At 42.5% G+C, this 27868-nt stretch overlaps 1 protein-coding gene across 1 annotated transcript in view; it reads right to left on the bottom strand.

Annotated features, from left to right (window-relative positions):
- The window catches only part of TPH2 (tryptophan hydroxylase 2), a 108497-nt gene that overhangs the window by 52913 nt on the left and 27716 nt on the right, over positions 1-27868 (bottom strand). Inside the window, exons 6-7 of the mRNA XM_003989052.4 lie at positions 21149-21345; positions 16292-16427 (exon numbers count right to left, since the gene is read on the bottom strand). Coding sequence (XP_003989101.2) covers positions 16292-16427; positions 21149-21345 — 333 coding nt within the window. The remainder of the gene's footprint in view (positions 1-16291; positions 16428-21148; positions 21346-27868) is intronic.

Here is a 27868-nt window from a genome sequence, read left to right as displayed (position 1 = left end):
GCCCTGGCAATGTTTTAAGTTTCAAAGGGCATCCAGTACAGTACCATGAGGCCTCGGCCACCTCTGTTCAGAAATCTAGATCGGGGTGGGTTTGGCCTATGTTGAGGAGAACTAGTCCAGACTATACAGGAGTGAGTGAGTGAGTGAATGAGTGAGTGTGTTTGTGTGCACGTAGCCTTAGAAAATAGGGTTTTCTTGCCCTATCCTTCTTCACTTCTGAGATTTCAGTCAATCCACACAGCTTCTGAAGGAAAGCATGAAATTTGGCCCCAGGAGAATATGGTTTTCTTGAGCTATATATACTTTTTTTAATATTTATTTATTTTTGAGAGAGAGCACGAGCACAGAAGGGACAGAGAGAGAGGGAAACAAAGAATCCAAAGCAGGCTCCAGGCTCTGAACTGTCAGCACAGAGCCCGACACTGGGCTGGAACTCATGAACCTCAAGATCATGACCTGAGCTGAAGTCGGATGCTTAACCAACTGAGCCCCAGGCATCCTGAACTATATTTCTTATTAAAGAGCTCTGCATTTCTGAGGAGCCTGGGTGGCTCCATTGGTTGACCTTCTGACTCTTGATTCAGCTCAGGTCATGATCCCAGGGTCGTAAGATCATGCCCTGCATCGGGCTCCATGCTCTGCTTAAGAATCAATCTCTCGGGGCGCCTGCGTGGCTCAGTCGGTTGGGCGGCCAACTTCGGCTCAGGTCACGATCTCGCAGTCTGTGAGTTTGAGCCCCGAGTCGGGCTCTGTGCTGACAGCTCAGAGCCTGGAGCCTGTTTCAGATTCTGTGTCTCCCTCTCTCTGACCCTCCCCCGTTCATGCTCTGTCTCTCTCTGTCTCAAAAATAAATAAACATTAAAAAAAATTTTTTTTAAAAAAGAATCAATCTCTCAATCTCTCTCTCTCTCTCTCTCTCTCTCTCTCTCTCTCTCCCCCCCCCCATCTACCCCTCTCCTCCACTCATGCTCTTGCTAAAATTAAAAATTAAAAATTAAAAACTTAAAAAAAAGAGCTCTGGGGTGCCTGGGTGGTTCAGTCAGTTAAAGTCCAACTCTTGACTTCTGCTCAGGTCATGATCTGATGGTTCACGATGGAGCCCCACATCAGGCTCCATGCTGACAGTGAAGAGCCTGTTTGGGATTCTCTCTCTCCCTCTCTCTCTCTGCCCCTACCCCCTCATGCACACGTGCTCACTCACTCTCTCAAAATAAATAAATTAAAAAAAAAAAATAGAGCTCTGCATTTCTAAGATACCACTGGGCATCAGGACTCCAGATGTAATTGAAAATCATATACACAAGTACATGTGCACATGCAAATTCGGTTAGCAGATGTTCAACAACCACCTTGCACAAAACACATTCAAGGAGTCTGTAGAAACTATGAGCAAGAGACCGCAGATCCCCTGGAAGGACATGCCCAGGGAGGAGAAATCAAAGGAACTAAAGCAGAGCTAGGGAGAGTGGAATACATACTGCATCTGAAAATCCAAAGCACCTTGTAAGAACCAGAAGCCTGATGTCAGAGACCAAACCAGGGAGTGAGGGAAAGGTCCCTGCCTACAGTTTGCTTCTCCTCCCAGTATGCCTGAGATTACTCAACTGAATCACAGCCACTCCAGCAAGAAGCTTCTAGAGACAAACCCAGGGATGCTGATGCCTCCCTGATCCACTCTTCTCCCTGGGGGAGGAGAGACATGTCATTCATGTCAGACATGAATGACACATCCCCCTACATGGCAGTCCCTTGGGGACCCTCACTAGTGCTTGGCAGGAGTTGCCAATCTCCTAGAACTTCTTCTTAATGTAATATTTTAAATATTAGTTCAAATAGAACTTAGAACATGTCACAGGATGACATTATTTTTTTTAATGTTTATTTATTTTTGAGAAAGAGAGAGAAAGAGAGAGACAGAGCATGAATGGAGGAGGGGCAGAGAGAGAGGGAGACACAGAATCTGAAGCAGGTTCCAGACTCCAAGTTGTCAGCACAGAGCCCAATGCAGGGCTCGAACCCACGAACTGAGAGATCATGATCCGAGCCATCCAGGCACCCTGGAATGACATTATTTTTAAAGTTAGGACAATGAGCTTTCCTGCCTTTTAAGTGGGACAATATTTGGGGTTAGTTACACAAAGGCAGAAATATATACCTTTTTAGCACCATGTAAAGTGCAGACTGGTTCCCTCTTTTCCTCTCTCTGTTTCTTTCCCTCCTTCCCTCTCTTGCTCTTTTTCCCTCATTTTAATAAGGGGGAGGTGGGGACAACTTGCACATTTCCTTTTGCCCTTCTTCTCCAGCTTCACAGTGAATAACCACTTTTTTAGTCTGAAACGATCCTTATCCCAAACACAAAATAGATGAGCAGGATAGGATGCCCCTTACTGGATGTGATTGAAGAGAGGGTCCTCTGAGCCAAGTGACTTATCCTCACAGCTTCAGTTGCTGCCTATAATTGTACCAGTAAAGGTTCAGGATTTTGCCTGAAGACAGTGAATGTGTAAAAATTGGTCAAAGGGTGTCCAGACATGTCCCTGAAATCAGAGTAAAGCCACTGGGAAGAGGGGAGGACACTCCCCAATACAGGGCTGCAGCCTTTCCGACAGAGGCCTCACCAACACACCGTGCATGCCCAGGACTTCAAATAAATCCGCAGCATTCACTCCCCTGTGCTCCCTCACTCCACAGATCTCTGACTGGGTCTGGGACTCTGAGTGTATCTCGAACCTGGCACCTCCTGATAGCAGTACTGTCCATGGCTTCAGCCCGCACAGGACTCAGTTTTCACCTTATATGCCAGGTCTGGGGATCCACTGTTCCCTCAGTCTGACCTCCTTGCTTCCACACCGCCTGTGCCAACCGGCTTTGAGTTCATTGCAATCTTATGAAGGAGACTGACACATGCAATTAATTACCACTCAGTGTTGTCAGTGCTAAAATCGAAGTGACACAAAGTGTTACAGGATCATCCAGCTCCGACGAGAAGAAACTTCACAGAGAAGGTTGTGACTGAGCTTTCATCTAGAGAATTAAAAGGATTTTACCAGAACCATTGCAGGTAGAATGAACCACCTGTACAAAGGGGCAGGGGCATGAACCAGCAGGATCACAGGTATGGTGAGAAGTGCAGTGTGACCGGAGCATACGGTTTTGGAGGAGGCAGAAAGAGAAGCAGAAGTTATAGTTTAATGAGATCAGACTTTTCTCTCTACACACAACACAGAACAACGGAGGTTAAACAAGGGAATGCTATACAGCATTTATGTTTCAGAAAGGAAACAAAGTCTACAGACTGCTTCTCAAAGAAAAGAGAGCGATAACTGGCAGACAGAGCAACAACGTCATCATGACCTGTCAGATTTCTTCTAGAACAGTGGTTCTCACTGGGGGCAATGTTGCCCCCCTCAGGGGACAACTGGCAGTATCTGCAGACATGTGTGGTTGTCACCTCTGGCCTCAGTGGAAGGGTGCTCTTGACATCTAGTGGATAGAGGCCAGGGATGCTACTAAACATCGTGCAAGGCACAAGACAGCCCTCCACAACGAAGAATTGTCAACAGTGCTGAGGATGAGAAACCCTGTTCTAAAAGATGAGGTGGCCAGAGGGTGCACTATGACACAGCCACAGTGGATTTCCCCGAGAGGCAGAGAGGAGACCTGGAGATGGTGGGCCTTCTCAAATGACTGTGCCACTATTCACGTGCTGGGTGATGCTCACATACCCATGCACCCTGGATCTCTGCATCTTTCCCTCTCCTTCCACTGAGTGAGAAGGACACTGCTGTTGGAATAACCTTGAATTTGACCCAATAGATTTATTTAAAGGAAATCATTTATAAACTTCAATACTCAATTAGTGACAAAGTGGCGTGTGATCATAGCCGATCAAAGCATGTAGCCACACAATGGTGATGTGCAGAATCCATGCCCCAAGTGCTGCATAAGGGGAGAAGGAGATCTCTCCACTTCTAGCAAAACCAGTAACCTTTCAATATAGGTAGAAACATAGGGAAAAGCAAGTCAGTCCTCCCAACCAAGAAAACCAGGAGTCACTGATTCTCCAGAACGTTCACCGCTGTCCTCCAGGCCAGAAAACTCTCCCCAAGGAACCAATCCAATCTGCCATCACTTTTTAAATTAAAGTCCCACTATCTGGCCAAGTTTAGAGAACACAGAGCCTTTAGAATGTAAAATGCTGAAAAAGACCAAAGACATGTTTAAAACCCAATATTTGTTGAGAGCTAGGATATCAAAATGCATTCTACCCAGACTGAAAAGGAAAATAAAATCCTTTTTTTCAGATAATGTCTTTTTGCAGCTTTCACTCTCATTTCTACCTGCGTCTTCAGGGCTCACCTTTGTCTCATTAGCGCTGCCTCCACTACAACATTTCGGCAATTGAAGGCGGTTATTTGGAAGCCGAGTACAGGCACCAAACACAGGGGCCAAGTTGAACTTCACAAATTGGAGAATCTGCCCTCTGTTGGTTTTCAATTGAGGAAATGGGATTTCATTACAAAGACAATGCCTGGAAAAGTGCTTGGGCAGGAACCGGCACTCCCCGTGCGGTGCCCCATCCATTCAAGGCTGCAGCTGTGAAGGGACTTGGGACTTTGCAATACAAGTTAAAGGGATCTTTACAGAGAATTGTGTCTGCACAGTTTACTTCTGGAAGGGTGCAGTGGAAACTGGCACCAGTGGTATCCTGGGGAGGTGAAGGGAGTGTCAAGGGAGCAAAGGAGGGAAAGGAAGTCACTGTTTACAGTGTGCTTTTTTTTTTAAGTTTATTTATTTATTTTGAGAGAGAAACAGTGAGCATGAGCAGGGGAGGGGCAGAGTGAGAGGGAAAGAGAGAATCCCAAGCAGTTTCCACACTGTCAGCACAGAGCCCCATGTAGGGCTTGAACTCAGGAACTATGAGATCATGACCTGAGCCCAAATCAAGAGTGGATGCCCAACTGACTGAACCACTCAGGCGGTGTCACCACTGCCCCTTTTTTTTAAGTCCACAGTGTGCTTTGAATTCTGAATTATGTACATGTATTACGTACTCATAAAATAATAATTTAAAAAACAATGAATGATAGAAAACCCACTCCCCCCAAAAAAAGATTCTGTAAAACACCCAAGTTAGCAAGTGCCAGGTTTCTATCCTCTGACTTAAGCATCCTCTTGTCTGTATGGTCATGGGAGTCATAGAAGAAGAAAACACTCACATCTATAGTGGGAGCTTTAAATTCACTTCTGAACTCCCAACACTTACTTCCAACTACCAGGGGCTTCTCCAGGATGTCCACCCCTGGGCACCTCAAAGACAACATGCCTCAATCCCAAATTCTCCTCTTCTCTCCCTCCTTCCTTGCCCCTTCCTTGCCCTTTCCTTCCAAGCCTGAAAACTATCCACTCAGCTTCCCAGTCTAAAAACCTTAGTATTATCTTGAGGACCTTCTCCTCACCCTCATGGTCACCAAATATTGTTAATTCCATTGCGATGATACTTTTCAAATAGGTGACCTCCTGTCCTATCCCACTGACCTTTTCTAGGTCAAGAACTTATAAACTATATTCCTTCACTGGAATGTGAGCTCCTGCTGGTTTTCCAACTTGTTCATTCTTTACACCTCCCCATCCCCCAGTCCCCATCATCTTTCTCAAATACAATTATCTGATCATGCTCAAGAACCTTGGATAACTCCCTGTTGCCTACAGAATTGTCCAAGTTTGACAAATGATCATTTACACTGCGAACTGAAAAAAAAAAATCCATCCTTAATACATACCCTATGCTCTGGCCACTCTGGTGTAACAAGCCTTGCTCACTTATGCCTCTTGTGAGCTTCCACAACTTTGCACTTGCTGTCTGCTTGACTTGAAAGCTTTCCCCTCCCTCCCCACCCTGCCTTGTACAAAAACATAAATTCTTATCCACCCTTCTAGACCCCCACTCAGTTTACACCCTCTCTGAAAAGCCTTTCAGGACTGCTTTATACACACCCTCATTATAGCCCTAACCACACTTGCATAATTATTTATGTTTCTATCTCCCCTGCCAGAATGTGAGCTGCTTTAAGAAACAGCTGCTATATTTTATTCATCTTTGAATCCACTGCACCTCCCTGCTAGCATTGCACATAAATGTTTGCTGAATGAATTGGCTGAAAGTACTTTGGTAAAAATGTAACACATTATCCCAAAATTTTATAGATCTCTGTGGCTAAAATCTCATTTCTTTGCCCTCTCTCTCTGCATACCTATTGGCACGCTATCACAGGTCTCACGAGGGCCAGTTATTCAAAAGGAACTAACAAAGTGCCTGCTATTTGTAAACAGGGCCATTTGTAAACCCTCTGGGCTAGATTTAGAGATTGCCTTTCTAACTCTGACAATGCTCCTTTGAGTACTCACTCCACTATAAGAAGCATTTCTTTTCCAAATGTCTTGAGTCCTATAAGTAGTAACCTTTGTTTACCCTGAAAACACTTTCAGGGAAGCTGAAAGGAGCTTAGAAAGCAATGTAGTGACCCTGCTGGGACCTACGTGGTCAGTGAGCCGCCTGCCTGCTGAAGAGGAGGAGGGGAACTTCAGAGGCTCAGCTCAAATCCCTGCCTATGTCCACCACCACCGACTAGTCAACTGCTTCAACCTTCAAGGACTCTCTGCTCCACAGTGAAGATCAATGGCAGCCCATTAATCACAATATTATTCTAGTAAAACAGCATCATAAGCAAAGTGATAACCCCAGTGTCCTGAAGAACAATGGGTAACAAATGAGAGTAAGATTAGGGGTCGGTGCTTATTCAAGTGGAGCCCAAGGGGGCAGAGACCCAGTGACAACTCCCAGTCTTGGGCTCTTTGGCTCTTGCTCTTTTCTCTCTACCTGGAATATTCTACCAGGAAATATTTGGAAAGAAGAAAAGGAGGGGGCGCCTGGTGGCTCAGTCAGTTAAGTGTCCGACTCTTGATCTCAGCTCAGGTCATGATCTCACAGTTTATGGGTTTGAGCCCCACATCAGGAGGCTCCCCACAGAGCCTGCCTGGGTTTCTGTCTCTCCCTCTCTCTGCCCCTCCCCCACTCGTACACACTCATGCTCATGTGCTCTCTCTCTCTCTCAAAATAAATAAACAAACCTAGGAGTGCCTGGGTGGCTCAGATTGTTAAACTGCAGATTCTTGACTTCAGCTCAGGTCATAATCTCACAGTTTATGAGTTTAAGCCCCACATAGGACTCTATGCTCATAGCAAGCCCGCTTTGATGCCTGTCTCCCTCTCTCTGCTCCTCCTGCATGCTCTCTCTCTCTTTCTTTCTCTCTCTGAAAAATAAATAAATGTTAAGAAGAAAATTCCTAATAAATAAACTTTAAAAAAAAAAAAAAGGAAATATTTGCATTCAGGTCTCTGTTTGAATGTCACTTCCCAAGAGGCTTTCCTGATGACTCAACCCAAAAGAGCAACATCCACTACTATTCATCTTCTCACCCTCTTTTATTTGTCTTTAAAGCACTTTTAACACATCACAGCACTTACACCCAATATCATATTACCTAGGTGTTTGTATGCTGACCATTGTCCTCTACCTCCACTCATTCATCCAAGAGAACAGGGACATTGTCTTTAGACAGGGACATTGTTCCTAGACAATCTAAGCACATAATAATCTCCCAATAAGTGTTTTTTTTTAAAGAATAGAAAGAAATATTCAAGTAGTTTACAATTTCAGTAAAGATGTAAGACCCAAATTAAAAGGTTAAAATCTAGCATGGTTAAATACATGTAATAAGTGGATGATAAGGAAAGCAAATAACATTTGCTGAGGAAAAAGCGATTGTGCACAGGGATGGCAAGAGAATGTTTCCCAGAGATGAGATTTGTGTCTGCCTTGAAGGCAGTGGAAAATTCAGTAAGTTTAAGAAACCGTGCCAGTAGGAGCCAAGATGGCGGAACAGCATGGAAGCTTTTTGTGTTTTGCATCCTTGAAATACAGTCAGACCAACACTAAATCATTCTGCACACCTAGAACACTGACTGGAGGATTAACACAACAATCTGCACAACCTGAACCACAGAATTCAGCAGGTACGCAGCACAGAGAAGTGAACTTGGGGAGCGAGAGGCACAGGAAGGGAGGTGCTTTTGTGGTCGAAGAGAGGACAATGACTGGGGAGGGGGAGAGAATAAGGGAAAAGCACCCCTCCCCAAAAGCAGCTGGAGAGAAAGTGGAAAATTGGAAACAGCCTCAGGGACTAAATTAAAAAGGGAGAAAGGAGAAAGGAGAGGGTTTAAATTCCATCAAGACTATAAACAAGGGGAGTGCAAAGGCTGCAACTCCGCAGCTCGATACCTGGCGGTGCTCTGGTGGGAAGGGCGAATCCCCAGGAGCAGAGTGAAGTCCAGGAGGTTCTCGGGCCACATGGGGAAAAGCAGTTCCACTGCTGGAAGGACATTTGGTAGAGACTGTTGAAGCCACCTGGTCCCAGCAGACCCCAGAGAACAGCCACATTTGCCGTTGCTAGAACGAGGTCATTAAGGGTGAAGCCTGGTGCCAGATGTGTGTTGTGATTTTCCATAATCCCTGAAACGCTGCTGCAACAATATCTCGCGAACTTTTTCTGAGGCGGGCTGGCACCTGGCCGCAGTCTTGGGGCACCGGCAGCAGCAGGGCCCAGCGGACATTCCTGGGTGCAGCCGACATTCGGCCGTTGCTCATTCAGCCATTGCTCAGTGAGACCCTCCCGCAGAGGGGCGGAACGGGTCAAAGCCGCAGTCCTTCGGAAGGAAGGGGCCGGGATAAACAGCCGCATCTGAGACAAAACTTGGGAGAGAGGTACTGCCTGGGGCCTGGTCACGGAGAGTAAAAAAGCAGGGAGTGGACGAGAGCTGAAGACAGAGGATGGGTGCGCAATTGCTGATGGGGAGAACAGACTGGGTAGCCGGGCGCCGCCATTTTTATCACTCCCACGCATGCGCATACGCACCTACGAGCTCTGCAACAATCCACCCCAGTAGGCTAGCAGTGCCATCTAATGGAGAGCAGAGCTGTTACACTGAACCCCGCCCAACTGGGCCAATTCACTCTTCAAGAACACAAGTCTCACCGCCAGCTTAATTTATGGAGTATAAAGAGCTACATAGACTGCTTCTAGGGGAAAATGAAGCAGTTTCAGTCCTACTTCAATCTGCTAGCAGGCTCAATTTTCATTTTTCTTTTTCTCTTTTACAATTCTTTTCTTTTTCTTGAATACAGAAAGAGAAAAAATTCATTTTTATTTTCAATTTTTATTAAAAATATCTTTCTTTAATTTTTATTACTATATATTTTACTTTTGTGTAATTTTTTTTCAAATTCTACTTTACTTCCATCATTTTATTTTAGTCTACTTCAGTGTACTCACCTTTTCAAATTTTCAAACAATTTCCTTATTTTTCTCTTTTTCTTTTTTCTTTTTCGTTTCTTTTCTTTTTCTTGAATGCAGAAAGAGAAAAACTTCGTTTTTACTTTCAATTTCTGTTAAAAATATTCTTATTTAATTTTTAATTTTACTTACTATATTTTTTGCTTTTATGTAAATTTTTTCAAATTCTATTTTACTTCCATCATTTTATTTTAGTCTACTACAGTGTGTTCACTCTTTGAAATTTTCAAACGATTTCTTTTTTCTCTTCTTTTTTTTAATCTCATTTATGTTTTTTGTTTCTTTTTTCTTAAATACAGAAAATGAAAAAATTCATATTTATTTTTAATTTTTATTAAAAATATTTTTCTTTAATTTTTTTCTACTATATTCTTTACTTTTGTGTATATTTTCTCAAATTCTATTTTACCCTCATCATCTCATTTTAGTCTACTTCAGTGTATTCATTTTTTCAAATTCTCAAATGATTTCCTTTTTTTTTCATCCCCCCTCCTTTTCTTTTTCTCTAATTTGTCAAACCACTTTCAACACCCAGACCAAAACACAGCTAGGATCTAGCATCATCTATTCAATTTGTGTGTGTGTGTGTGTATGTTTTTAATTTTTAATTTTAATATTTTTGAAATTTCAACTTTTTAATTTCAAATTTTCTATCTCATTAATTCCTTTTCTCCCTTCAAAATGACAAAATGAAGGAATTCACCTCAAAAGAAAGAGCACAAAGGAACGACAGCCAGGGATTTAACCAACACAGATACAAGCAAGATGTCTGAACCAGAATTTAGAATCACAATAATAATAATACTAGCTGGAGGGGAAAATAGATTAGAATCCCTTTCTGCAGAGATAAAAGAAGTAAAAAATAGCCAGAATGAAATTAAAAATGCTATAACTGAGCTGCAATCACGGATGGATACTGCGACTGCAAAGATGGACAAGGTAGAACAAAGAATCAGCGATATAGAGGACAAACTTATAGAGAATAATGAAGCACCACAAAAGAGGGAGATTAAGGCAAAAGAGCACAATTTAAGAATTAGAGAAATCAGTGACTCATTAAAAAGGAACAACATCAGAATCATAGGGGTCCCAGAAGAGGAAGAGAGAGAAATAGGGGTAGAAGGGTTATGTGAGCAAATCACATGGTAGAAAACTTTCCTAACCTGGGGAAAGACACAGACATCAAAATCCATGAAGCACAGAGGACCCCCATTAGATTCAACAAAAACCAACCATCAACAAGGCATATCATAGTCAAATCCACAAAATACTCAGCAAGGAGAGAATCATGAAAGCAGCAAGGGAAAAACAGTCCTTAACCCAGAAGGGAAGACAGATAGGTTTGCAGCAGACCTATCCACAAAAACTTGGCAGGCCAGAAAGAAATGGCGGGATATATTCAGTGTGCTGAATCAGAAAAATATGCAACCAAGAATTCTTTATCCAGCAAGGCTGTCATTCAAAATAAAGGAGAGATTAAAAGATTCCCAGACAAACAAAAATTAAAGGAGTTTGTGACCATTAAACCAGCCCCGCAAAAAATTTTAAGGGGGACTCTCTGAGAGGAGAAAAGATGAAAATATATATATATACCAAAAGCAACAAAAGATTAGAAAGGACCAGAGAACACCACCAGAAACTCCAACTCTACAAGCATCATAATGGCAATAAATTCATATCTTTCAGTACTTACTCTAAACGTCAATGGACTCAATGCTCCAATCAAAAGACACAGGGTAACAGAATGGATAAGAAAACAAGATCCATCTACATGCTGTTTACAAGAGACCCACTTGAGACCTAAAGACACCTTTGGATTGAAAATAAGGGGATGGGGAACCATCTATCATGCTAATGGTCAACAAAAGAAAGCCGGAGTAGCCATACTTATATCAGACAATCTAGACTTTAAAATAAAGACTGTATCAAGAGATACAGAAGGGCATTATATCATAATCAAGGGGTCTATCCACCAAGAAGACTTAACAATTGTAAACATCTATGCACCAAATGTGAGAGCACCTAAATATATAAATCAATTAATCACAAACATAAAGAAACTCATCAATATTAATACCACAATAGTAGGAGACTTCAACACCCCACTCATAGCAATGGACAGATCATCTAATCAAAAAATCAACAAGGAAACAATGGCTTTGAATGACACACTGGATCAGATGGCCTTAACAGATATATTCAGAACATTTCATCCTTAAGCAGCAGAATATACATTCTTCTCCAGTGCACATGGAACGTTCTCCAGAACAGACCATATACTGGGACACAAATCAGCCCTAAGTAAGTACAAAAAGATCGAGATCATACCATGCATATTTTCAGACCACAACGCTATGAAACTCAAAATCAACCACAAGAAAAAATTTGGAAAGGTAACAAATACTTGGAGACTGAAGAACATCGTACTAAAGAATGAATGGGCTAACCAAGAAGTTAAAGAGGAAATTAAAAAGTATATGGAAGTCAATGAAAATGATAACATCACAACTCAAAACCTCTGGGATGCAGCAAAGGCGGTCATAAGAGGAAAGTATATAGCAATCCAGGCCTTCCTAAAGAAGGAAGAAAGACCTCAGATACACAACCTAACCTTATGCCTTAAGGAGCTGGAAAAAGAACAGCAAATAAAACCTAAAAACAGCAGAAGACAGGAAATAATAAAGAGTAGAGCAGAAATTAATGCTATCGAAACCAAAAAAAAAAAAAAAAAAAAAAACAAACAGTAGAACAGATCAATGAAACCAGAAGCTGGTTCTTTAAAAGAATTAACAAAATTGATACCTGTATCCAGTTTGATCAAAAATAAAAAGGAAAGGACCCAAATAAATAAAATAAAAAATGAAAGAGGAGAGATCACAATCAACACAACAGAAACAAAAACACTAATAAGAGAATATTATGAGCAACTATATGCCAAAAAAAATGGGTAATCTGGAAGAAATGGACAAATTCCTAGAAACATATACACTACCAAAACTGAAACAGGAAGAAACAGAAAATTTGAACGACCCATAACCAGTAAGGAAATCTAATTAGTAATCAAATATCTCCTAAAAAACAAGAATCCAGGGCCAAATGGCTTTCCAGGTAAGTTCTACCAAACATTTAAGGAAGAGTTAACAACACTCTCTTGAAGCTGTTCCAAAAAATAGAAATGGAAGGAAAACTTCCAAACTCATTCTATGAAGCCAGCATTACCTCGATTCCAAAACCAGACAGACACCCCACTAAAAAGGAGAACTATAGACCAATTTCCCCGATGAACATGGATGCAAAAATCCTCAACAAGATATGAGCCAACTGGCTCCAACAATACATTAAAAAAAAGATTATTCACCATGACCAAGCAGGATTTATACCTGGGATGCAGGGCTGGTTCAATATCCGCAAAACAATATGATTCATCACATCAATAAAAGAAAGGACAAGAACCATATGATCCTCTCAACAGATGCAGAGAAAACATTTGACAAAATACAACATCCTTTCTTGATAAAAACGCTCAAGAAAGTAGGGATAGAAGGAGCATACCTAGAGATCATAAAAGCCATATATGAACAACCCAACGCTGATATCATCCTCAATGGGGAAAAACTGAGAGCTTTCCCCCCATGGTCAGGAACAAGACAGGGATGTCCACTCTCACCGCTGTTATTCGGCATAGTATTGGAAGTCTTAGCCTCTGCAATCAGACAACACAAAGAAACAAAAGGCATCCAAATCGGCCAGGAGGAAGTCAAACTTTCACTCTTCTCAGATGACATGTTACTGTATATGGAAAACCCTAAAGATTCCACCAAAAAACTGCTAGAATTGATTTCATGAATTCAGCAAAGTTGCAGGATATAAAATCAATGCACAGAAATCGGTTGCATTCCTATACACCAACAATGAAGCGACAGAAAGAGAAATCAAGGAATCGATCCCATTTATAATTGCACCAAAAACCATAAAATACCTAGGAATAAATCTAACCAAAGAGGTGAAACACCTATACACTGAAACCTATAGAAAGCTTATGAAAGAAATTGAAGAAGACACAAAAAAATGGAAAAAGATTCCATGCTCCTGGATAGGAAGAACAAATATTGTTAAAATGTTGATACTACCCAAAGCAATCTACATATTCAATGCAATCCCTATCAAAGTAACACCAGCATTCTTCACAGAGCTAGAACAAATAATCCTAAAATTTGTATGGAACCAGAAAAGACCCCAAATAGCCAAAGCAATCTTGAAAAAGAAAACCAAAGCAGGAGGCATCACAATCCCAGACTTCAAGCTATACTACAAAGTTGTAATCATCAAGACAGTATGGTACTGGCACAAGAGCAAACATTCAGATCAATGGAACAGAACAGAGAACCCAGAAATGGACCCACAAAAGTATGGCCAACTAATCTTTGACAAAGCAGGAAAGAATATCCAGTGGAATAAAGACAGTCTCTTCAGCAAGTGGTGCTGGACAGCAACATGGAGAAGAATGAACCTGGACCACTTCCTTACACCATACACAAAAATAAACTCAAAATGTATAAAAGGCCTCAATGTAAGACAGGAAGCCATCAAAATCCTCGAGGAGAAAGCAGGCAAAACCTCTTTGATCTTGGCCGCAGCAACTTCTTACTCAACACGTCTGCAGAGGCAAGGGAAACAAAAGCAAAAATGAACTACTAGGACCTCATCAAAATAAAAAGCTTCTGCACAGCGAAGGTAGCAATCAGCAAAACTAAAAGGCAACTGACAGAATGGGAGAAGATATTTGCAAATGACATATCAGATACAGGGTTAGTATCCAAAATCCATAAAGAACTTATCAAACTCAACACCCAAAAAACAAATAATCCAGTGAAGAAATGGGCAAAAGACATGAACAGACACTTCTCCAAGGAAGACATCCAGATGGCCAATCAACACATGAAAAAATGTTCAACATCCCTCATCATCAGGGAAATACAAATCAAAACCACAATGAGATACCACCTCACACCAGTCAGAATGGCTAACATTAACAACTCAGGCAACAACAGATGTTGGTGAGGATGTGGAGAAAGAGGATCTCTTTTGCATTGTTCGTGGCAATGCAAGTTGGTGCAGCCACTCTGGAAACAGTATGGAGGTTCCTCAAAAAAATAAAAATAAAACTACCCTACAACCCAGCAATTGCACTACTAGGAATTTATCCACGGGATACAGGTGTGCTGTTTCGAAGAGACACATGCACCCCATGTTTATAGCAGCACTATCAACAATAGCCAAAGTATGGAAAGAGCCCAAATGTCCATCGATGGATGAATGGATAAAGAAGATGTGGTATATATATATATATATACAATGGAGTATTACTCAGCAATCAAAAAGAATGAAATCTTGCCATTTGCAACTACATGGATGGAACTGGAGGGTATTATGCTACGTGAAATTAGAGAAAGACAAAAATCATATGATTTCACTCATATGAGGACTTTAAGAGAAAAAACAGATGAACATAAGGGAAGGGAAACAAAAATAATATAAAAACAGGGAGGGGCACAAAACAGAAGAGATTCATAAATATGGAGAACAAACTGAGGGTTGCTGGAGGGGTTGTGGGAGGGGGGATGGGCTAAATGGGTACGGGGCATTAAGGAATGTACTCCTGAAATCATTGTTTCACTATATGCTAACTAATTTGGATATAAATTTTAAAAAATAAATAATAAAATTAAAAAGGAAGAAAGAAAATGTGCCACTGTTGGGGGCACCTGGATGGCTCAGTTGGATAAGCATTTGACTTCAGCTCAGGTCATGATCTCACAGCTCATGGGTCCAAGCCCCACATCGGGCTCTGTGTTCACAGTTTAGTCTGGAGCCTGCTTCAGATTCTGTGTCTCCCTTTCTCTCTGCCCATGCTGTGCTTGCATTCTGTCTCTGTCTCTCTCTCGCTCTTAGAAATAAATAAACATTTAAAAATTAAAGAAAAAAAAAGAAAACAGGCCAGTGTTTCACACTGGGAGACTACAATCCATGTGTGATAAGGCCAAATTATGAACACATGAGAGTTCACAGCTTACCCAACCCTTGGCCACCCATTGTCTGAGAGAGAATAAAAGCCCCAAAGGTGGATTCTCTCAAAGAAAGCTGACAGAGTCAAAGAAGAATCATAAACCCCATATAAATCTAGAGGTGGTAGGTAGGACTGGAGGAGTGTTCAAGAAACTAAGAGAGCAGGAAGAGCATAGTAAAAAGTTCTGAGTTTTGGGGGTGATGTGAAACACTGAAGGAGAAGGAATCAGTCATGAGAATTGTCATGGTGTATGTGCATGAATTTCCTTAACATGGAAGAGCCTCCTCATGGGAAGAGACACGTGAGTCCCAGCTGTGTTAACGCTGACTTATCCCTTTGTGCCTGCATCTTCCCCTCATTAAAAACGGAGATAATCATCTACATCATGGGATTGCTGTGAAGAGTAAATGAGTTGATGAGAGTAGCACCTGGCATGTTGGGATTATTCTTATTATTGGCATTTTGAGCCCTGCTCCTTTAAATGCAACATCGTCCTAATGGTCTATAGGGATCGTGGCTTTATAAAAATTACACATGTTTTAAGGAGCAATATCACCAACAGCTGGGCCAAAGCCAAAGCCTCAGTGTTGAGATAACCTTAAAGAGACAAACCTAAGTGAGGATACGGAGATCCCACATACCCAGCTGAGGAATTTGGTTCTTTGAACGAGCACTTGGCTCGCTGGCTAGACCGACACGATTACTTCGGAGATCAAAGAGGGCCTAAGTCACTTCCAAGTACAGTGAGCACTGACCACTTGACAGTGTGGTGGTCTTCATCCAGCCTAGGCATCCAATGTGGGTACTCACGGTTCCGGGGTGTAGAGGGGGTCCGAGCCATGCCGGACATACTGAGTGCAATGGAACACTCTGTAGGCCAGTCCTGCCAGAAAGTCTCGAGGACTCAGGTATCCAGCCACCGGCCTCACCGTGAAGCCTGATCTTTCTAAAATGGCAACAGAAAGAACCAACTAAGTATTAACTTGACAAGGTTTGAGGGCCCAAGCAGGGTGTCCTATTATTTATAAGGAGTTCTAGAAACAAAGTAATCAAGGTCTTAAAACTCTTGACAACTGAATGACATATACAGTTAATAGCTATCATGTTTGTGGTTTCTGGTTACTAAAATATACTCCCAAATGATGGTTTCCAGGGGAACAAGGCATTTATTAAAATGGGGGGAAAAAGTGAAAAAATTTTGAAAGATTTAAATTCAGAAGCTAAATTAGGATAAGAAAGCTCAAATTCACAGGACAAGTGATGCTTACCACGTATTACCTGGTATGTTTCTAAAAGACACACGCCCCCAGGTGGGGATCCATTCTGCCTGTATGTGTTCAGTTAACACACGGTAAATTCACCCCCTTCGCTAGCCTTGTGGAATCAGTTCACACTACAGCTTTCTATCATCAATACCACCTAACTCCTTCATTCCACATTGCTGTTTTCTATGATATTATGAAAACAATCATTAATTTCTGTAATTTGAAGAGATACACTAAAGCTCTACATGTCTATTGGTTTATGGTAAGAGGAAACAAAATAAGTGGAATACAATGCAATCTATGAAACTGCCCTATCCTGCTAACTCAATTAGGCCGTGGGTCATCAGTGTTCTCAGTTTAAGCACTACCTAATGCTTGCTTTTCATGAAGGCCCAGGAAATTTACAACGGGAGAACTACTCTTATCTCTGACACCAGCTTTGTAAAGCCTCCCATTCTGAAAACCTCATCTCATTAGGAGAGCGTCTCAGAATGGCTAGAATGGTTTTAAAAGGCAAGAACCAATTAAGCTTATAAAACAAGTTCATCCTGGGATTTCTGGTATCTACATGAAAATATTCCTGTTCTCAGGCCTCCTCAGACCCATAATTCTAACAATAATATGTTCATTCCAAAAGCTTTTCCTTTGGATTTTTCCCTAGAGAATATCAAAAACTTAAGTCTATTTTCTTCTTCTTCTTTTCTATGCAATGAAGCCGGTGTATCCCACATGTAGGACCTGTGTGGGGGTGCACAGAGGATTGGTCCTTTTTGGAATAGTTATGTATCTTATTTTGATATAATTTTTAAAAATATGTGACTAACATATCATCAAGAACTTTGAATTTGTGGATATCATTGCTTATAAAGTTTCCTTTTTAAATAAATTAGGTATTTATGGGGGCGCCTGGGTGGCTCAGTCAGTTGAGCATCTGACTTCGGCTCAGGTCATGATCTCACAGCTCGTGAGTTTGAGCCCCGCGTCAGGCCCTGTGCTGACAGCTCAGGGCCTGGAGCCTGTTTCGGATTCTGTGCCTCCCTCTCTCTCTGCCCAACCCACTCGCATTCTGTCTCTGTCTCTCTCTAAAATTAACATTAAAAATAATTTTAAATAAATTAGGTATTTAAAAGTGAGTCAGTTAACAGACAAATACCACATACATTTACATTATGCTTGCTAGGTGCCAATGAATGGTGCAGACTGAGCTCCCAGTGTCGGGTTGGTAAGGGTTGTGAAAATAACAGCAAGAACAAGAGCAATAATAAATAACTAAGACGCTGCTGTGCTTAACGTATATCAGGAAATAACTATAGGGCTTCGAGGTATAGTGGTTATTTCCTTTCCCAGCCACCTTGCGAGGTAGATTAAAATTGTGATCTCCATTTCCAGAGAAGAAACTGAGGCACAGAGAAGTTAGGATAACTCATTGAGGTTACCCAGCCAAGAACTCAGCCCAGGAATTCTGCAGCCAGATTCTGTGCTACACCACACGGCCTCTCATCAAAATATTAAGTTGGGAGACAGATGTGGCAAAAATTATGGGATGGTATTCTAATTACTGGAGTCTGAGAAACAACATGGTAAAAAGCAATTCCCGTAGATGAGCCATCAAGCCCATGGTAAATCTATAATACGCACATAACTCTGTGGGAAACAAAGAGGGACATGCCGGAGGCAAGGCCGTTAGGGAGAATATAATCCAGTTAAACAACAGCCTAAGACATTATGTAATTAGGCACTAATTAAGTGATACTGATTAGTGGTTCTCAGTCTCTTTGTCTTAGTACCCAATATCATGGGTGGTGTTCACACATGGGGCTCTCCCATTGCACTAGGTGTGGTTCTCAGGGTATCTGCTCTCAGACCATGCCTGTCTCTCTCCCGATACACACATGATCTACAAAGAAATCCGAGAGGGAAAGGTCATGGTGACTGTTATGCTCAGGATTCATGGAGGTGGCAGGACTTACTCTGAGTCTTGAAGAATAGGTAGAATTTGATAGGTAGAGGAGGAATGAGTTTTCTAGCAAGAGACAGAACGTGAGCAAGGGTATGGAGAGCCCACAGGTAGAACAGAGGGTGTGTGCAGCATGGTTGTCACAGGAGACAATCTTGGCAAGCTGGGTCGGGGGCCTTGAATTGAGGCTGAGCCGTTCAGAACTTGATTATATAAACCAGAGATCAGCACAGCATGGCCTATAGTCCAAATCCAGCTTGTTTTTCTATACCCCATGAGCTAAGAATAATTTTTACATTTTTTTTACTGGTCACATTTAAAAGGTTATCTAAGTACCTACATAATGGCCTCCATTTTGCCTCTTGGCCAACAAAAACTAAAATATTTACTATCTGGGCCTTCACAGAAAAAAAAATCCAGCCCCAGTAACATCAAAGGGGAGCCACTGATAGCTTCTGAGCAGAGATGCCAGGAAGGAAGTAATGTCTTAGAAGCTTCATCTGGAAGCAGTGGACAAGAGGGTAGAGGGGAGAAGATACAGACATCAAGTCTGTAAAATAGGGACCTCAATTTGGGTGGTGACAGTGGGATGGAAAGAAAAGAGCAGGTTCATGATGGTGCCAAAGCTAGACGTGGCAATACCTGGAGACTGCGGTAAACTAAATAATAGCCCTCCAAAGATGTCCACGTGCCCTAATGTTCTGAACCTGCAAATACGCGGCAAAATGGACTTTGCAGGGGTGATTAGGTTAAGAATTTTCAGATGGGGAGATTATCCTGGATGACTCAGGTGGGTCTGATATAATAACAAGGGTCCTTACAAGAAGGACAGAGGAGGGTCAGAGTTAGAGAAGGAGATGTGACAGAGGACCGAAGAAGTTGGAACGGTGTAAGGAAAAGGCCAGGGGCCAAGGAATGCAGGTGGACTCGAGAAGCTGAAAAGGCAAGGAAATAGAAGCCTCCAGAAAGAATGCAGCCCTGCCAAGACCTTGATTTTAGACTTCTCACCTCCATCACTGTGAGGTAATGCAGTCACTATATCTGTGGTGACGTGTTACAGCAACGATAGGAAACGAGTAACCAAGACCATTTACACAGCTGGGAGGGTGGGTAGGAAGTCAGGGGAGGGGTCCTTAGAAGTGGGCCTAGAGAATAGTGAGTCTAGAGAATAAAGTATCACTGATAGGGGCGCCTGGTTGGCTTAGTCGGTTAAGCGTCCAACTTCAGCTCAGGTTATGATCTCACACTCCGTGAGTTCAAGCCCCGCGTCAGATATGTGCTGACAGCTCAGAGCCTGCAGCCTGCTTCGGATTCTGTGACTCCTACTCTCTCTGCCCCTCTGCCTCTCACTCTGTCTCTCTCTCTCTCAAAAATAAACATTAAAAAAATTAAAAAAATAATAAAGTATCACCGACAGAAAGGGTAGGCAGGCAAGGAAGTGAGTCCCAGGAGACGAGGAGGGCAACAAGGCTTCTGCTTTTACCACTGCTGCGATGGAAACAGGGGGAGAGGAAAGAACAGAGAACCCAGAGAGTCAACCCCAGTGAAGCTCAGAGGACGGAGTGCAGCCACATGAAACCCCACCCCCATTGGCCACGCCCAGAAACTCTCCCAGTTGCTGTCCCAGGAGGGCCAGGGAGGAGAGGGACCACGCAGAGGACATGAACTTGAGGTATCACTGTACCTCATCTTGTTCCTTCCCATATCTGCCATGACTATGGTCCCTGGCACATAATTTATTCATACAAAAATTGCTTTGATTAATTGACTGGTTTCCCCCAAAGGAAAGTCACTAGTGTTCAAGATCACCCATGATATTTCTTCATGCAGTACATAATTTTTAACAAAGCAAATAAAATGTCACCTTTGAGGCCGATCTATCCCTATGTAGCCCCACAGAGTAGTTCCTAGATCAGAAATCTCAAAGCTGAACTTGCAAACATCCTTTGGGGTTTACCACATAAACAGCCAACCATGAGAGAGCCCACTGCGCCCCTGAGTGGCATGAACAGCTGAGTCCCCCTCCCTGCCCATGGTCCCTGCTCTGCTTTCAGCAGGTGGTCCCAGGTATCACTGCTTCCGTGCTCTCCTTTTTTTTATTATTATTATTTTTTTTAACGTTTATTTATTTTTGAGACAGAGAGAGAGCATGAACGGGGGAGGGTCAGAGAGAGGGAGACACAGAATCTGAAACAGGCTCCAGGCTCTGAGTGGTCAGCACAGAGCCTGACGTGGGGCTCGAACTCACGGACCGCGAGATCATGACCTGAGCCGAAGTCGGCCGCTTAACCGACTGAGCCACCCAGGCGCCACCGTGCTCTCCTTTTTAAATCAAAGGGAGTTTGTCCTTTTTTGTAAAAAGGGCCATTGCTGCAATGTGTGTCCTTGGAGGACAAACAAGGATGTTGGCTGGGAAGAGAAGAGACAGCCTGTGTGAAGTCTTACCTTTGAGAAACACGGACACATCTTCAAGTTGAGGCACATTGTCCTCCCGGTAGCCACAGTGTTTAGTCAGCAGAGGGAAGTTTTTCAAATACTCCCGGCAAGCATGAGTGGGATACAGTTTGGAGAGCTCTCGGAACACAACGCCCCATGTTTTTGTTTCTTCCTCCGTGTACTCCACCCTGGGAATGGGCTGGCCACTGGGCAAGAGAGAAGACCGAAGAATGAATCTAGCTCTGTAACTGAGTTAAATGTATTCTCACTTCATACCTACCATTATATTTTTCTAATTTTATTTATTTATTTTTTTAACATTTATTTATTTTTGAGAGAGCAGAGATAGAGCATGAGCAGGGGAGGGGCAGAGAGAGAGGGAGACACAGAATCCGAAGCAGGCTCCAGGCTCTGAGCTATCAGCATAGAGCCCGATGCAGGGCTTGAACTCACGAGCTGTAAGATCATGACCTGAGCCGAAGTCAGACGCCTAACCGACAGAGCTACCCAAATGCCCCAAGAATTATTTTTTTTAAGTAAATTCTAACCTTCTAAATCTGTGTATTTGGACTCCTATATAAATGATTTGATTAAGTTATATCTTCACACATCCTTATGGAAACTGGATAAGATATATGTTCTTACACTGAGATCAATAACTAGTAAGAGTTCTGCGTTGGGAGAAACTGATTTAGGTACAAAGCTGTGCTCTGGAAGCCTTTTCTGCAATCACCTAACAATGGCAATAAATGGATGTTTTCTCTAGAAAATGCCACGCTTCCTAAACTATACTGAATTCTTGGGGTGTCTGGCTGGCTCAGTCAGTAGAGCATGTGACTCTTGGTCTTGGAGTTGTGATTTTGAACCCTACACTGGGTGTGGAGATTCCTTAAAAATAAAATCTTTAAAAAAAAAAAACTATACTAAATTCTAAAGTGAGAGTTTTACAAACTTCCCAAGAGGGCCATTCATTACACGTCATGTCAGTAGGTTCATACGTTAAGCTTTCTCACTTTAGTAGAGGGGGTCGGCAAACTTCTTCTGCAAAAGTCCACAAAGTAAATATTTTTTTTAATGGTTATTATTTATTTTTGAGAGAAAGGGAAAGAGACAAACAGCCAGAGCATGAGCAGGGGAGAGGCAGAAAGAGAGGGAGACACCGAATCAAAGTAAGTTCCTGTCTCTGAGCTGTCTGCCCAGAGCCTGATGTGTGGCTTGAACTCATGATCTATGAGACCATGACCTGAGCCTAAGTCAGATGCTCAACTGACTGAGTCACCCAGGCGCCCCATATGAAATAAATATTTTAAACTTGTGTGCCATACGGTCTCTGTCAGAACTGTTCAAGTCTGCCATTGTATCCCAAAGACAGCCAGAGACAATATGTAAACAAATGAACATAGTTGAATCCTAATCAAACTTTCATTACAAGACCAGACAGCTGGCTGGAGTTGACCTACAAGCAGTAGTGCTGATGCCTGGATTAGAATATCAAGAGGTGACTCAGGACTGGAACGGGCACCGAGAGCTTCCTGGAGGAGGCTAAGCCTTGTCCCAGGGAGGATTTGTGAGTTCCCAGACAGAAGGGTAAGGGGTAATTGCTGTTCTAATGGTAGCCAGTAGCCATGAGCAGGAAACAGAGCTCCTGAGGCAGCTTGGGACCAGTAGAAGGAAGAGAGTATGGAAATGTGACTTTACAAAGCTATTGTTTGATAGACCAGAATCCAAATTTAGCCTCTGATGAAGATACCTATTTTAAACGTGAATTAGGGTTTGAGAAAACCTCTCATGACATACTCAACAGCCACCTGCAGCACCCCTCCCTCCCCGCCCCCCTCCCACTGCCCACCTTGGCCACTCAGTCAGAAGTTCTGGTCCTGCAGTCAGCACATATATGCACACAACATATGGAAGTCCAAATACATACACATCAAACTAGGAATTCTACCGCTGCCATCTACATAACCCAGCCTGCAGCAGGCAGCCACCACAGGAACCCAACCAGGCAGCGAATTGCCACTCAGGGTTGCAGCAGCTGCAGGGCGCCTTCAACAAGCTGGGACCACCAGGAGTACCCCCTGAGGAAGCAAAAAAAAGGGAAGGAGACAATTACAAGATCAGGCTAACAAACAGATCCAGCAACCATTCTGTATACTTCAGTGCATTCCTGCCAAAATGCTTTCTGTTTAAATGTTAGGTCCAAATGTGGTTCCTACTGTCCCAAATAATTTCTATTTAAAAAAATATTAACTGCAGTACATGAGGGAAAACACACGTAAGAAAGAACAAGAAATTAGCATTTGCTTTCTCTAAGTACCAAGACTGGGGCTTATGCAAACCAAATTAGAACAAGATTAGCCTTGTTTAAATTTGGCTGTTGATAACAAATAAAAAATTACAACCTGGCAAATATTTGCGGAGAAGATCAAGACTGCTAAGACTTAGCATCTATGATAAGTTTAGAATGAAAGCTTGAAATGGAAAGGTAAAAATAGAAAGGATGTGATGAAATAAATATACAAACAGTCTGCCTCTGGTTCCAGAAAATTCAACGAAATCTATTTGAGTCAGGTAAGCCAATAAAACTAATAAGAGCTGTGCACAATCAGAAGTTAGGAGAGCGATGAGGCTGAAACAATAAATGAAATATTGAGAAGCCATTTGAAAAGAATCGTTAGGTCAAACTTTTCCCTTCAATACTAATCTGCAAACCTTTCAAAGGGGAGCTGAACGTAGCCCACAGCAAACAGCAGAAGGAAAGCAGGTGGAGGGAGAATGGGAACAAAGAGTTTTACAGATCTGTTACTGAGTAACGAATCTCCAGGGTCAGTCTTGGGTATATGGAGTGTCTTGTACATTTTCATTTGTGTCCCCTGTCTGTCCTGCCTGGGTGGCTAATAAGCCTACTCCCTGAGTTCTTGGCTGCCTGTATGGCTGCTACCCCAATGGCAGGTAAGGCTGACCCTGATCGTATTGAGACAGCTCATTCCACTGTAGTCCCTACCCCCCAGGTAACTAGGTAAATGTTTTAAAAATTTTCTGACATTTATTCATTTTTGATAGAGACAGAGTGTGAGTGGGGGAGGGGCAGAGAGAGAGGGAGACACAGAATATGAAGCAGGGTCTAGGCTCTGAGCTGTCAGCACAGAGTCTAGCATGGGGCTTGAACTCACAGACCATGAGATCATGACCTGAGCTGAAGTCGGATGCTTCACTGGCTGAGCCACCCAGATGCCCCTCTAGGTAAATGTTTAAAAGCCAACAGCATCACAAAGCAAATCCTAATTTGATCCATTTAATTTCTATCATTAATATTCAAAATACCAATATCCAAGCAAAAACAAGAAATTTCCTATTTTTCTCCGTAGTTAATAAGAGTATATAATTAAACCCCATCCTTGAGGGCTCACTATGGGCCAGACACTTTTTTAAGGTTAAGTGATTTTTTTATTAATTAGTCCACTTGAGTCTCACAACAACTCTGTGTGGTAGACACTATTATTATCCCCATTTACAGATGAGGAAATTGAGGCTCAGAGAGATTAGGCTATTTGTCCTAAAATCATGGAGCCAGGCTTAAAACCCAGTCAGTCTGGCTCAAGATTGTCTGTAGTCTTAATTAATTGGTATACACCAATGAAATAAAAAATTTATTCCAGACACCAATTTGTTTTCATGTACCAAACTGAAAGAAGACTTATAGGTATGTATATTTATATATAGAAAAGCTACTATACAATCATATGTAATAACGGTCCTTCATTTTTTTATAGGTCACGTAAAGTATGTCCGTATTTATTCACTTATTTAACCCTTTCAGTATGACTGGAGATACTGCTTAGAGCACTAGGAAAGCATATATGGTTTTAAAACTTTGAAATTTGACATTTGGAAAAATTAAAACTGTAGTCATGGGGAAAACAGAATGCCTTGCGCTTCTTTGCCCTTGTCATGGATTAATGTATTTTTGTGTGTGAATTATATATGAAAAGGATGACAGGAGGGTGTTCTGATCTTTTTAGGGCCTATGTTATATACCCATAATCATTTCATATCTATCTATGGGTACACATTCTAATGTATATGTAACAGGTATCATATTTCAGCATCCTTAATCTCTGCTCTGGCCCAAAACTAAAGTCACTTAAGTACTTCACATTCTAGAGAAAGCCCCTAGCAGCTGGAGCTGGCCAGCCCCTTGCAGGGCTTATTAAAAGGCAGCAGAAATGGTCCTACTGCTAAAAAAGTTCTCTCAGGGGTGCCTGGCTGCCTGGCTGCCTGGCTGGCTGGATAGAACACGCAACTCTTGATCTCGGGGCTGTGAGTTCGAGCCCCACGTTGAGTGTAGAGATTACTTCAAAATAAAATCTTAAAAAAAAAGTTATCTTATACCATCCTTCCCGCTTCACCCCCAAACCTCGCCCACCAGTCTAACAGGATATAAGAGATGTGCAGGATTGTGGGGAAGGCCAGCCTTTGAGGAAAAGGCAGGTTCTTTCCCCTTACCCAAGTGAGGAGGGTAGGCTGTGCGCATACATGTCAAACATTTAGAGGGACCGCCCACAAGAAGTGGGGCCTGGCATCTCATTTCCCAGCTGGACCCTGGCAGAGCAGCAGGACCATGGGACCCCCCCCCCTGGTGTGGCCACCAGTGGAGAAGCAGAGGACAGGAGGGTATCTGGAAGCTAGGAGTAGAGTGCTCTATGGGAAAGAAGAGGGGCCCTTTGACATGTGTCCTCTGAAATTGGAAGTTCACAGGAACGTGGAGCCAGATGCCCAGCAAAATCTAGAGATTTTGGTGGAATCAAATGCAATGTGCCTGGGAGGAAAATGCAGAGGCCTCAGCCCCTCTAATTCTGCTCAGTCCTCAGGAGGCAGAAGTGGCTCCCAACACTCCTGCTTTGTGAGGGGTTCATTTCCAAGCTCTGGTGCACACAACCTGGAGAAGGGGTTGGTGGTGTGGCCACTGAGAAGGCCAAGGGGATGCAGGGCACGTCTGTAAGGATGGAGGTGGGGGGAAGGGTGCAGCCCCAAGAAACTATACATCACGCTCTGCAGAGACCATATCAACAGAGACCACCCCAACAGAAAGGATCTGTCTAGACCCGGGTAATCCTGGTTCTAACAATCCTGTAAAAAGTTCTCAGCCACCTCCCTCCCTCCTTTTAGCTTCTAACTGTAGAGGAACGAAGTCTTTGAAGAGAGAAGAAAAGGTGTCTCAGAACCAGCACACGCACATTTACACACAGACACTTCACTCCAAATAACAGAGGGGGAAGGAGGATACACTTTGAATCAAGTTTGAGATTAATCTTTTTTTAAATGAATGGGACTAGGCTTTAAATACCCAAATGAGACTGTACTAATAATTGAAAATGACAGCAAATTAGATGTTGCTAAGGAACTTGCTTCCCAGCAGGAAAGTAGAATTCAACACAACACAGTTGAAAGCAGCGAGTGGGGAAAATAAAACCATTTTACCGTTGGTATAAACCCCAACAAGATGAGACTTCTCAACAAACTAATGACATGTAAATACTATAATTAGATCTTTAGGGAGTCTCCTCCATGTATATGGAATTAGTTGGGATTCCACAATTCTCAATAACCGCCAAAATGATTATTCACAGATTCCTAAATTACTGGAGAAAAATAGATCCAACTTTCGGTAGCTTCTATTCACTGCCGATTCTGTTCCCTTACGAAAGATGGTAAATTAAGGCTTTATAAACACAATAGGGAACCAGTGCTCGGTGAAGACAAGATGGTAAATTAAGGCTTTATAAACACAATAGGGAACCAGTGCTCGGTGAAGACAATACCAGGGAAAGGACTACAGTGGTCACCGTAGATTTGAGGCTTGATGATGGGAAAAAAGAAAACCCTGGTGCAATATATTACTCAGAGATGACTAGGAACCTCCTTTGTAAATATTGAAGGCTGTGGGAGGCATCTTTCTGCCTATAAGTTTAAATGTCATGCTTCCTAAAGGTGGGGACGATTCTGAAAAACCTGCCTTGTCCCCACAGAGAGAAGAAAGTGGAAAGTACAGAGACAAACATAACTGGGGACAGGTACATTTATAGTCATTGTAGGCAAGTCCCGAGCTTGTTAAAGTTGTTTAGCAAATACATTTTTGCTACTGAAAGCCAGGGACATACACATACCGCCCGGAGGCTGAAATTATGGGAGTTCTTTCAATAGCCAGATGAATAAGGCAACAATGCCTTTTGTTTTATGTAACTATTTCTTTGATCTTCTGCTCCAGCAGGTCCAACCACAAGACATTTTTCTTATACATTTTTTTTTAATGTAGGTGATTGGAAAATACTTGATTCCAGCGGTACATCCTGGCTGCCTCCTGGAGTCCTTGCTGGTGGGATTCCAAATGTGAGATGCACTCTCTTTGCTTATGTTATGTTATCTTTAGAGGAATTCCAGAGTCCGGAAGCAATTCCCTTCTTCAGGGGAGGAAGATGTAACAGGCTGCAACTGATAGTATTTACATCAAGATGGCAACATTGGCTGAAACACAAGGCAGATTGTGCTCTTTGAAAACAGTTGGATCTCCTCGGTGGCAAGAACCAAGCAGAGCAGAAGGTAAACAGAGAATTGGTTAAAGGGATGGGGGAATCTGATAGAAACAGTTAGGAATGAACTCATTTTCTATTTGCTTTCATTACATGCTCCTCGGGCCAGGAGATGCCTCACTTATTCAACAGCTGTTTA

Source organism: Felis catus, chromosome B4 (assembly GCF_018350175.1).
Source record: "Felis catus isolate Fca126 chromosome B4, F.catus_Fca126_mat1.0, whole genome shotgun sequence".
NCBI lineage: Eukaryota > Metazoa > Chordata > Mammalia > Carnivora > Felidae > Felis > Felis catus.
This window is presented reverse-complemented; position numbering and strand designations above follow the sequence as displayed.